This window comes from Channa argus, chromosome 21, assembly GCF_033026475.1.
Source record: "Channa argus isolate prfri chromosome 21, Channa argus male v1.0, whole genome shotgun sequence".
Taxonomy (NCBI): domain Eukaryota; kingdom Metazoa; phylum Chordata; class Actinopteri; order Anabantiformes; family Channidae; genus Channa; species Channa argus.
This window is the reverse complement of record NC_090217.1, coordinates 5,695,184-5,708,604: the sequence shown is the minus strand read 5'-3', so window position 1 is coordinate 5,708,604 and position 13,421 is coordinate 5,695,184. Positions and strand designations below refer to the sequence as shown.

The 13,421-nt window shown below is 40.7% G+C and overlaps 1 protein-coding gene across 2 annotated transcripts; it reads right to left on the bottom strand.

Annotated features, from left to right (window-relative positions):
* Positions 1–316: 316 nt before the first annotated feature.
* Positions 317–12,485, bottom strand: LOC137106642 (CD9 antigen-like). Of its 2 annotated transcripts, none has more exons than XM_067490231.1 (8): positions 12,246–12,485; positions 5,502–5,604; positions 2,923–3,020; positions 2,322–2,396; positions 2,140–2,241; positions 1,545–1,628; positions 1,274–1,357; positions 317–902 (listed from the first exon to the last, which is right to left on the bottom strand). In XM_067490231.1, the coding sequence occupies exons 1-8, from the start codon at positions 12,312–12,314 to the stop codon at positions 837–839; spliced, it is 681 nt and encodes a 226-aa protein (XP_067346332.1). In that variant the 5' UTR covers positions 12,315–12,485; the 3' UTR covers positions 317–836. The 2 variants fall into 2 exon arrangements, with proteins under 2 accessions (XP_067346332.1, XP_067346334.1); XM_067490233.1 differs by lacking the exon at positions 12,246–12,485 and adding an exon at positions 9,502–9,662.
* Positions 12,486–13,421: the final 936 nt, after the last annotated feature.

Here is a 13,421-nt window from a genome sequence, read left to right as displayed (position 1 = left end):
ACTATTGCTAGGTCCAGGCAAGATGCCAACATTGCTGAGGTTTGCCCAGAAGAAAAGCAGCATAGACCCTGCAGAACTACCCGCTGGTGAAAATGAAGTATTTGTACCAGGTTATACAACAGTTTTGTGTTTCACAAAGCTAAAAGCTATCAACCTCACAAATTAGCACAAGGTAAAACGTGAGACACAGATTGAGGAACATCTGTACTAATTTGAATGATGATCCATCTGGAGTTTCCACAGCTTTGCATCAAGCTGGATAAGAGGTGTATAAAATGGAATACCCGTGAAGAAATGACATAGGTTTTACATAGGCTCCATTTAACATAAATCAATGTTTATTTGTTAATTTCTTCAGCATGGGAAACATACAATTAATTTGCTTTCATCAATAAGTGCAAAAAAATAAGTCTGGTTTTATAAAAATCAAAGCTTCTAACCTTTAAACTAAAACACAAAAATTATAGTAAAAATTCACTTGGCAGAAAAAGAAGAAAAACAGGCTGTTAGAAAACTCACCACAGTCAAACTTCAGTTTTCACCAACTGAGCTAATAATCCCGAGGCTGTCCTTCGATTTTGTTTGGATGAAAACTGCTTTCCTTTTTAAGGCGTACCAGACGTATCATCTATTTATTTAATTTAGCACAGGTTCAAACTTCACCGCAGAGTGGAGGGAGGTGATTAACTACACAGACGCCATACTATCACTGGTCGAAGTGACCGTCCTTTATGGATCCAGCGCATAACAAAAGAGGTATTAAACTTATAAACTTTAAAGCAGCAGGTGTAGAAGTAAGGTTCCAGGTTAGTTACAGATGCAGGTTTTGTGGTTGTTCAGACATAGTCCCTGGACTTCTTGATGGCACAGCACAGAATCATGCTGAAGATCATCCCAAAGATCTGTGGAGACAAAGCCACAATGTTTTACAGATAAACACTAGGCAACATTTCAATTCCTAAATACCTGCTCTTTCTTGTGTCCAAACTGAAAACCTTGGAATCGTGTGTCCAAGTAGAGTTCAAATGTTTTATACCAAAGTGCTGTTAAATTACAAGCCAGAAATAAAAATATCTATTGGCATCACTTCAAAAAGGTGTAATGAGAAGACAGTTTTTTCCGTCAGCGGTTCTACTTTAACATGCAAGTTAGAAGAAACTGTTGAGCAATAATAAGAATGGCGCTGCTCATGTCTGTGGGGAAGTTAGTTTGTTTTTATTTTCAAATACCAGTTGATATGCCTACTCCACTACATTTTGGTCCTTTGACTCACCGTGATGACTCCTATACCAATGCCAATGCCGCCGATGATGTGTAGCTTGTTGTTGAACATTTCGTCAATGGCAGTCGGACAGCTCTGCCAGAACAGGAATGACACGTGAGTTTTCTGCTGCTTAGTACTACTGTTAGTCATCATCCTTTCAAGATTTACACTTCTGAGTAAACTGAAAGAACAAAGTACGACTGCAAGATGAACAAGGATTCTGTATAAAGAAACGTAACGTGGTCAAGAGTCAATTCTAAATAATCAACTATACTATTACCTTGTTGACCATCTGTCCACCTTGCTTGGGGCAGGTGTCTTTGGCATATTCAATAACTGATCCTGCCGGACCACAGCACTCCAACTGCCAAGAGGAAAAGTACCAGGCATCAATCATACAATTTATTCGTGCATCATTCGTTAATTATTGAACACACACAAACACACACACACACACACACACAAGCAAGTGCAAAAAAACAAACAAAAAAACCCGACTGTGTAATACATTCCAGACCCAGCATGAAAGCATGAGATAAGACCAGAATAAACACATTTAGTGGAAATCCGATGCATAGCCAAAAAGAGAATGCTAGACAGGACGAACACCTCAGAGCAAAGGCAAAACAATATTACTAAGAATATTACTAAGAATCATATACAGAAACACTCACACACTAAAACCTTTGTAAAAGAAATAAGTTGTGTTTGTTGTGTCCAAGCACCAGAATACACTGATAACACATCATGTGAGTGGATGATGCTACAAGCTTGAACAAAGAAGAAATAAAAAAAAAAAAAAGAAAGAAAGAATACAATTTAAAAAAGGAGAAACAGAAGTGACTGAAACAATAAGTGCTCAGGTGTGTTCTCACTCCAAAGTGGATGAGCCGCAGGGTCTCCTTTAGTGCTTCCTGTTTTGTGTCTTTGTAGTTTGTGTAAGTCTGTTTATAGAATTCGGTCAAATCCTCCACCACCTGGGAGACAAAGGAAAGCATTTAACACAAGCTCTGCTTCGACTACTGGCAGCAACGACAGCATCATTGTGCAGTTGTACCTTTTCCTTGTTGGAGAAACCCCAGACGCCAGCAGCCACTTCCATCGCAAAGATGACGAGCAAGAACACGAAGAACTTAAAAAACAAAAAACAAAGATTCTTTAGCATGTTGGTGGCACTGTACAAAATCTGATTTTAAACTTCAAGATGAATGCATTTTTTTTTAAAAGGGGAGATTATACTACCAAATTTTGGTCCGTGTATGTTTTTACACAGTTAAACATCTCTAATCAGAGAGTGGATTTCAGATTTTAACTTTTGTATGAGTTTGTATACATAGGAACACAATGAAACCTGCAAAAACCTATGTTTGCCCACCTGGCAGCAGTGGAAACAAGCCGTGAGCACATCATTGCCAATCATCAACTTTAGGTTCAGTCAATAATTAAAATGTTCACTCTTAGCTCTGTTTGTTGCTAAGCCGATACTGTAGAATCTGTTGAGTCTGTGACATTAAGGTCTTTTCCTGCTCATCAAATTCAACCTGGACTAGTGTCTAGATCGATCGGCTGAAGTGAAAACTGAAACAAACTTGAGCTGTTTTGTTAGCAGGTTTTATTTATTCGAGTCCTCCATTTGGCACAAGCCAAGAATATCTTACCAGTCCCAGCATGCACGGTGACTCTTTAATTGCCCCGCAACAGCCCAAGAATCCAACGAGCATCATCAGAGCCCCCGCCGCGACCAGGATGTACACACCTACAACAATATAAAGAGGTGTTTGTCTGAGAGGACAATATTACGAGCAAGCATTGATTCCTTAATACAAAAGCTGTTGGTCAGTATCCAAGTTTAAAGTAACATTGGCAACACACACACAAAACTTTAGAGATATGATGTGCTACCTCGACTAGCTCCAACAAGACTTGATTTAATCAGTCGTCCCTGCTCTGCCCATGTCTTCCCTCTGCCTACGCTGATACTCCTGTCGCAACTTGCTCAGCACACCCCTTCAAACAGTAAAGTCAATAAAATTTTACAAAACAGAACCATGGGAAACCCAGCTGAGGAAATGACTTATTGTTTGCCTACAAAAAAAAGGTTCTTAGCAGCATTTTCCTAATTTATTTTGCTGCAATTCTCTGGTCGGAACAAACCGACCTTTCCTTTCCTTTTCTATGACTCAACATCAGCAAGCGGCAAAACCAGCAAGTTCAAAAATAGAAACCTCAACTATGATCTAGCATTTTTTGATACAAAAACAAAAAAACAAACAAAACGAAAGTATACTGCAGGGCCAAAGTATTTTATTAAAGCGTAGGATCCACATGTTTGCATTTCTTATCTTGTGTGGACTTTAACTTAACCTTCCTGTAACTTTAACCAGTACGTAATTAATCTTAAGCTTAAACCATGTCATCAGTATATTCAGTGACGCAACCGCAGAGACTTTCCATGGACATGTTTACTTCTTTACCAAGATACCATGTCCTGTCATATCTGAGGCCCCCTCCCAGTTAGATGGAAGAGGCACACAGTAACAGAAGATGGGATTCCTATTTAGTAATGGTTCCAATGAGAATAGTGAAGTCATGAACACAAATTCCCTGTCCACCAACGAAAAAGGAAAGTTAGGCGTTGTGCTCAGCCAGGCTCGAAGATGCTGGGAAAGGGGATGACATGAAGGATCCTGCGAGTGACGGTGTACTGAGTCACTGGCCAGAACATTCAACCCAACCTCAGGTATCGGAGCCACATTCAAAAAACAGCCCCCGTGCTTTGGCCTCAGATGGCCTCTGTATGGTTCCAATACCATATGGTTCCCTCTGCTCAGCTTGTTTTTGCTGGACCACTGCCTAAATTTACCATACAATTGGTTGCATCCAACATGATACAGACTTCAAAGTCAAGTGTTTGTGTTCAACTGTGCTGCTGCTCCCCTAGTAACAAGTGCTTGTGTATTTTTATGGGTTAACGACTTCTCACGACCTAGTGTTCCAGCTCCAGCTTTACCATCAGTGACCTTATTTAGGTTTTGCCATAAATACTATTATCAGTGTGGTTTAAAATACACTCTTGCTCTTGGTGAAGTGCTTTTCCTTTTTATACTTTGGGTAAAATGTGGATGATCTGCTTAGTAATTCTACTTGGGTGAAAGATTTGTGCTACTTATAGAAATTCTTGTGGAGTTTTGGGTTTTTGCTGTGTTTGAGGCTGTGCAACTGCAGACTGCTGAGTGAGCATGCTGACCCTTGTCCTCCGTGACAATGTTAAGACTGTGGTTACGGTTGTAGTGAATCAGTGTACTGCACTATTTATACTGACTTTGATTTAAATACGCTTTATCTTGCATCCGTCCCTCTTTCTACAATGGCTCAATACTTTGACCTACAGCGGTGGAAGCAGATTATACTTTTTAACAATCCAAGGGGTGATTAGTTTTAAAGTTCCTTAGATTATAATGTGTACAAAACACAAGTACTTTTGAATCATGACTGTTACAAATCAAGCTGCTAGGTACAGTACAAACAAGCACTGGACCAATTAGAAGGACTACTGTAGTTTCATATGAGTCCCTGGTGTGTCTGTGTGGTTTAACCCTGAGTAATTCCAGTTTAGAGCACCCAGGGGGACTTTGGCATGTGTCCGAAGAGAAACAGTAGCAGCACGATTTCAAATAAACTTCATACTGGGACATCAATTCGGTGACACTAACATCAATCCAGATGTTTCACTTCTACTGGAGTGGAGAGACTTCGACTTCTATTTAAGTAAAAAAGATCAGACAACTCTTTCACTACTGTTGTTCCACACTTGTTAAAGAATGATCTCCCCAGAAATAAGATCCACAAAACAACAGTGCCTATTTTAGAAATGCACTTAACTTTAAACTGTGCTGATTATGCCTCTGAACCATCCATTTAGATTAAACGTTTATGATCCCCCAGGCGAAAGTTGCTTTCCCCTCACACCAGTGAAAATCTGAGACAATGGATCATCCACTTAACATAACCTAAAAGTGAACTCCATGCACTGCCACAGTCTGTGGACCAGATGTCTAAGGGGATTCTAGTTTCTAGTAGGGAACTCTAATTTACCATATAAATGAATGAAATTTGGCAGGAAACTTTTTCCAACACTGCATAAGTAAAAACCACACCTTCTGTGAGTCAGCAGAAGGTAGTTTTACTATTTGTCAGTGAGTCACCGTAAAGACAAGATGTTAGATTTATGACTTACCAGTGACAAAGACTGAGGGGGACTCCTCTCCTTGCAACAGTCCAGCTGTCCTGGAGTCAAAACGCAGCCAGAGTCCCACGGCCAACACTCCGGTACCCGCCAACTACAAGACCAAAAAGGAAAAAAATATATTTACACTGGTGCATATTTGCTTCATGAGTTTCTCCAAATACTTCACTGTACAGAGAAAAGTGGACATGCATGCTGGGCCGTTAACCATCGATGTCACCAATTTTCAACTTGCTCCCCACTTGCTTCAGAGGAGTTTTGCATAATTATGAGTTATGAATTATGAGGTTGAACCCGATCACAACCTCCATAGTGCGGGGAAAGGGGATGACGTGAAGGATCCCGCAAGTGACGGTGTACTGAGTCACTGGCCAGAACATTCAACCCAACCTCAGGTATCGGAGCCACATTCAAAAAACAGTCCATACCAATGAGGATGTTAACAAGTTCACGTGTTGTCTACCAGCATCAATCAAAACAAACCTGCTTAACATCTGCACTTGATAAAACGCGCGTAACGTTGGCAATCAGCACAAGAGCCCATAAGAAAGGTCATGCTGGGACTCCTACGGCACACAAAGGGTGTTGTTATGGAGCAGGATATGTGACAACGCATCCAAGCAAAACAGGGGTATAATAGCCTAGTGTGTCCTCGCCGGCAAGCAGACCATGAATTGTAAGACAGTCAGGAAACCAACTTCACCACAACAATCTAACAAAAGTTTCCATCCCACTTTTGAAAGTCACAATGACTTGTATTATTAAGTGGTTTTGGGCAGCACCATGGTGGAGTGATAAGTGCCTCCGCCTCACAGCTAGAAGTTCGCCAGTTCAAATCCAAGCGATCTGTTTTCTGTGTGGAGTTTGCTTGTTTGCGCTTTGCTTGTGTGGATTTAGTCTTGGTGTAGGTTCACGTGAAATGGGCAGAACCCGTAAAAGTTAAATGAAATACTAAACATAAAGCCAGATGAAACTATGATGTATCCACTTCCCTGTGATTGTAGGGACATCAGAACTTCATCTTCGAGTGGGTGAAATGTGAAGAATCATTAGATCACAACAGGGTAAGAAGTGGAAATGCTAAATGAACGTCTAAAGCCTTTATTTCTTTGTGCTCACACCAAACTACAGTATGAGTAAAGCAGAGATGGGAAGAAAAATAATCAGTGTCTGAAATGTGGGTTTCTTGACATGGGACATATGTATAACATGTGAATTGATTGATTTTCGAAGAGCTTCATAAAAGTGCCTCATAACATTCTGATCTGAAGGGATGGTTGAGTGTAAAAAGCATCAGAACCAGGCATCACATCAGGGACTTAAGACAAGACTCACTGTGAGGAAATTAGATTTTTTTTTTTGCCTAGATTACACCTAGATTGCAAATACAAGCACACATGCAAACACAGCAGCAGCAAAGCAAATGCAGTTTTCCAGCATGTTATGCCCTGAAATGAAGGTCACAGTGCTGCTTCATTTTTCAGCTGCTCGTTTCACTCCCTGCTCTAAAAACAAGTTACAACACACAGACTGTTGGCATAAAGCTGCATGAAATCCGCACAGTCTGACTATTTAAAGTCTCTGGTGACCAACTTGAGCAGCCCAAAAGGATTACTGTTTAGATATGGGCACTGGCAATTCCGCCAGACGATGTTATGGGGCGAAACCTCCAACGTAAACTTGACTAAAAACCCTCACACCCAACTGTAAAAACATTGGACGGATGACCATTCGTGGCTGGAAATGGAAATGTTTCTCTGTGCTGATGCTGACGTATTCCAGATATCTCTCAATTTTCAGAAAATCAAACACATGCCGTTGGGTTCACTGCTCAGATTATTACTTGTTAGTGAAGGTATGCAGTCAGTGAGCCAGGTGCATGCTATCAGGTCAGAAGTTAGAACTGCAGGACGACATTTTTTCCCCTTCCACTTCTCCCAGGAGGTACAACTTACAGTGATGTTGGGCACAAATGCACTCTGCTGGAAATAAAGGGTGAGCTTCTGGGAGGTTTGATAGCGTTTACAGGCCTCGGCATGAGTTTCCTAATTCTGCGTAATACTGAAGATCATTGGGTTTCTCATCTTGAAGGTCGTGATTGTGGAAACAGGAAGTCTTAAAAATCTGAGAGCCAGGATCTTTGCTTACAGTAGAGAATCTGTAGCAACAGCTGTCTAACATAACCTGATGTTTTTTTTGTGGGGATGTGAACTGGTTCTTTGGCTGTGCTGCTGTCTCAGGTGTTCATCTCAGAATTAGACATAGGAACCGCAGACCCAGAGTTGTCAAAACACTAATTAAGCAGAGTTAACAGGTAATCACAGTAATAACCAATCCGTCTGTGTGTACGCTCAAAGTATTGTTCCCTCCTACAAATAAATACAAACCTGCAATTTAGACACTTTCCAGTTCTTATTTTTTTTAGCATTAACATGAGAAATACCACATCTCATGCAGCTCCAGGAGTGTGTTACAGTCGGTTTGAGCCCAGGCACACCCAAACTTTAGTCATTACCTCTGCCTGCACCAGACTTTAATGTGGGTCTTTTTTTTAGTTCAGTTTAAACAGGGGTCTAAAGGGAGGTTTTTTTTTGTTTGTTTTTTTTTTTAACACAAGGGGAATTTGTTTCACCAGTGAGGCCTAAAGAAAAGTATGACTATATATAGTCATGATTGGAGGGACGACAACTGGCCAGACGTTTCACATCTCTGAAAAAGCTCCCTTATTGCTAGTGTATGTCGTCCATCCACCCCACGTTGGTTCACGTTTCTGACCCCTTCGATGTCTGACTCACATCTAATTAGTTGCTCAAGCATTTCCAAGCAACAAGGGAAAACTCTTGTTCAGAACCTCTGCCGGCTCGCACATATGTAAATGCCTAAACATCAAATATATGACAACCTGTAGTCATGGGGAGGAATTATTGACACTAAAAGATATGGTCGAGCCCAGAATTATCTGTCTGCGCGCGCGCGCACACACACACACACCCACACATCCATCACATTCCCTGCAGAGATGACTCACGTTTTACACAGAAGCTTGCGCACCTTCTTTTGGGATGATACTCACTGACCTGATGAATATTCCAGGCTCCTGACCGAAACCCAATTCTAACCGCAAAAATTGGTTTTCCACCTGTAAGATCCCTTTGAAGAAGTGAGGACCGGTCAAAATGTCCTGGCTTTCCAAAGGAAAAAAAGTTTTGTTTTCGAAGGCAGTAAACACACACCCAAACACACACCCACACAGTAGCCTCAGACCACTCAGTAATTATGCATGCAGTTACACCGTACGTTTTTCTGGCAGGGATCCACTAATTACAGTCTGTAGGTGCATTAAGTACTGAGTGACACTTAAAGTATCCCTCAGCACAGCACTTGTGTAAATATAGTTGCTTTAAATTGTCTTTGAACTAAATTTGAGACAAAGCTGAAAACGTTGAAGTTTAAAGCTCAGATGTGGAAACACACGTGGCTCCACTCGTCTGGCGATGGTGTCTTCCCGGGGGCTCTCAGTTTTAAAAACAGATTCAGTACAGTTCAGCTAATGTGTTGCAAACTTTTTCCCAGCCAATGATTTCCTCACAGTTTATTTGGAAACTCCAGATAAACGGAATAAAAGCATCTCCCGACACTACTACAAACTGGATGCAGTCGCCTCATGACGCGGTGGGAACAGCAGGTAAAATGTACCTAGCAGGTACGTTTTTTTGAACTGCCGCTTTTTAAAAAAAAAACAAAAAAGGAGGGCGCGTAAAGCTGATAACCTTTTTCAAAACACCTCGGAGCTTTCTTGAGAAACACTCTTCGGTCGTTTCAGCGATTCCTTCTCTGCTCACAAAAAAAACTTGCGAAGGATTAAAAGTCCATTTCCGTCACTCGCTGCGCTTCTCTGCAAAAGCGTTTCCAGACCTGAAGCCTTACGCAGGCGAACAACAACCGTCACGCACGAGCAGCAAAAGCACGCAGGAAAGGTGAGTCTACATACCCAGAAGATAAAGTTGAACACAAACACCGCGTATTTGATGCACTGTTGACCTCCCATGGTTCTAGGTTCGAGGTTTGCCAGAGGTAGACGTCGAGTGGATCTGTTGGTGGCCAGGACGAAACCAAGCCGAGAGACACTATTGTGTGAGTCACACCCCTCACCTGCTTTCAGGAGGAAGTCAGCAGGGGTGAGGGAGGGAGTCGGCGCGGCCAAGAGCAGAAGAGGAACGGCCTCTGGAATTCCAGAGGGATGTTTTTTTTATATACAGAGTATCACACTGCAATAAGTACGCAGTACCTCATTTCTCTCACACATATTGGATGATTCTTTTCTGGTGATCTTCTGATGAACTAGCGGATTCACACTAGCAGTGCGCAGACTTTTAATGATTTGCTTCTCAACTTTTCCCTGTGGCCCATGACCCATACTGTGAAATCATCTTTCTCAATTCCTTAATTTGCTTCCTCACTTAGTTAGTCTTTGCTTTGAATTCCCTTTAGCACAGAGCCTCTGAGTAACCGTTCATTTTTAAGCAGAACATTAGAACCACCTCTTACTAAAATGCCCTCCCGACTCCACATTCCACCAGCTACTGTGACCTCGAGATAAACACATAGAGCAACAGATAACTAAATGAATTCTACAACAATATGCAGTAGACTCAACTGCCCGTCAGAGCAAGGAAAACAACCCCCATTGAAGAAAACAATTCTGGAGCACAGTATTGCTTGCACCAGTAAAACATGCACATGTATCAATATGCTACAGACTCTTTTTGCTTTCATGAAGAACTATTTATATGAAAGAGGTCAATATGACCACACACCGGTGTACAAAGGTGTCGAATTGACCCAAACTGGACCAAATTGTACTCAGTACTTTTAGAATGAAGACAGTTTGACCGAATATGCTGTATATCACGTGTATTATATCTTCCAAGAAGTGTTATTGTTGACTAGTGATGTTTTTTGCTGTCAGTTGATTGTAAAATCATAAAAGGGGACTTGATAGGATCCATGCTCACACAACCACTAACTGTCACTTTACATCAAAAAACGATCGGAACACCATACACAAGACCTGCAGTGTTTATTTTTATTTGTTTACCTCCAAAAGGTAATTTCTGACTTTGTGCCCACTTTACTCTGCGTAGATTCAATTTTGAATAAAAAAAAATGCAAAATTTGCGTAACAAGCTACAGTTGGTGACCCCTGAATGTTCACTAATACTGTATCCAAGGGGAGACCCATCCCTTCTACTCTACATGCAGCAGTACTGATCTAAGGGTCTGACAACGTTTGTAGATGAGATAAAGACTACAAATAAAATTGTACTAATCCTATATCACACAAATGGATGACGCTTTTATTAAAGACAATGTGAACATCACACTTTTGCACAAACTAAATTGCACAGCTGCCACCTAATGTCAGTTTTGCATTAGTGTACTTTGGTTTCACATAATTTTTATTTTGTCAGTTTTTTCTCTTTTGTTCTCTAGTCTTCTCTCTCACACACACACACACTAATAACCTGGATTTTGACTCCTGCATAAATGGCCTTTCTGTCTGATTTTGCTCTGAAACACTGTAATCTTCTTTTGGCCTTGAACTTATGAGATAAGCCAAAAGGGATAAGACAAGAAGAAGAAGAAGAAGCTGCTTAACTCGCACTTGTCAGTCTGCCTGCTTTGTCTGGTTAGGTCTGTGCACAAAGAATGATTATTATGTCATTGTTTCACTTTTAGTCATCTCGGTTTGAGTGTTACTGCGTATTTACTAATTTGCTTACGATAACCACGAGTTACGGCCGACTGCTTGTCAGGTTCCCGGTACAAATCCAGCACCTCCCCACCTTGGAGGCGGGATAACATAGTGAACACCCCAGACCAAGCTTGTCCCGAGTTGGTGATTCCTGAGTGGTCGTCGTTATTCTACATTACAGAAATGCACTCAGAAATATTTGCAGACATGTAAAATTTGGGAAGTTAAAATTAAGTCGTTAGACTGCACACATCCATGGTCAGTTCTTCCTGATATAACAATGATATCCATATGAGATCCCGATCCCACCGACGTCATTCTTCCCAAGAAAAAATGACGTCACTTTTGCCAAGTGCTGTGATTAAAACTTCCCTTACAAGCTCATTTAGAAACTTTCTCTACCACGTAACAGGATAATTTATACTAGGAGAGAAACGCCAATGTCAGAACATTTACAATGCCGTTGTCACCAGGCATGAATTGAATTTCAAGTCGAAAATGAAAAGAAAAACAAATTCAACGCGTTTTTAAACAACGAGGATTGCACATCGTTTAAAACGAGGAGTAACTATGGTTACTATGTTTGTTACTATGGGTCTGAGAATGCTGCTAAAGCAAAAAGTCCCGAAAGGCTCCAAACTCCCTGTAGAAATGTTATAATGTACGATTTCTGTAAATGCTCAGATGCATTAAACAACAAATGTAGTTTTGCACTAATTCAAACAGAACAAGGCTGAACTACAATTCAGCATAGATTTACTCACACAAATGTGTCCCACATTATTTATAACTGGTATCCTTAATAAAAGTAGCTACTTTTAACCTAAACAGCGCAGCGCTGCAACAGGAAATCATCCAAAGAAGAAAATATTTGCAGACATCTTAGGCTGTGTTCAAGATAAGTTGGAGCAACTACAGTGACGCGTTAGTCTCTACATGTTTGCACAATAAAACAACACAAATAAAATGTTGACACCTACCCAGAAGATGAAATTAAAGATGAAGATGGCATACTTGACGCAGAGCTCCCAGCCGCTTAGAGATGACATAACTATTGCGTAGTGATTACTGAAGGCAGAAGTAGTTTCTTAGTGGTGTCTTAAATGATCGTGCTGCGGACCTGTTGCTTCCCTTCTTTCTGTTTGGATCTGTTGGGTCTGTTCCCCCCGGGCTCGGCTTCTGCTGAGAAGAAACAGATGATTAACACCCACAGAAAAGGACGGAAATAGAGACATTACTGTCTTTCTGTGTCTGTCTCTTGTGTCCTTTCTTCTCTTTGATTCCTTTGTTGAAACCAAAGTGCACATTGATAATGTTAAAGAATAACATAATTAGAGCTTCATCTGAAGGCCTGCATTTAATTCTGTGTACAGTTAGACATGACTACCAGCTAACACGAGGAGTCGTTTTTTTAAGTGAAAAAGTGAAAAGTGAAAGTTGTTGTTGTTGTTAATTGGGTTGCTGATGTGTTTCTTAAAAGTGGGACCAGCATCAAGAATGAGTTTCTTGCATTTCTCACTGTACTCCATAGACATATAAATGTGAATATGTTTTTGAGGATCTGCAACTATTTCTGTCTTATTTACATTGAGAGTAGGACACTTTTAGACAGGCCACTTATTGATATCAAAAGTATGATTTAGTAACTTGCTCACTGAGCTAAGAATGGCTTATTATCAGCATAAGTATGATAAGACACACTCTGATTCCTGTCAACTTTCTAAATGAGCTTGCGCAGCCCTACTGATATTGAATTCCAACAGAAAGAAAGCAGCCAATGTTTTTTCCAATAAATACACTATATTGCCAAAAGTATTCACTCACCCATCCAAATAAATGAATCCAGGTGCACAAAGCAAGGTCCATAAAGACATGGATGAGTGAGTTTGGTGTGGAAGAGAGCACAGAGTCCTGACCTCAACCTGATAGAACACCTTTGGGATGAATTAGAGCGAAGACTGCGAGCCAGGCCTTAATGGGGTGTCACTAAAGTTCATATGGGTCTAAAGGCAGGTGATCAAATACTTTTGGCAATATAGTGTACATGTAATTATTTAGTGGGGATTTGTTCAATAGATAATATTTGATAAAATAAGTTGCATGTTATATGTTTTCGATGTTTGATAAATGGCAGTGTCTCGCACATTTGGGATTGA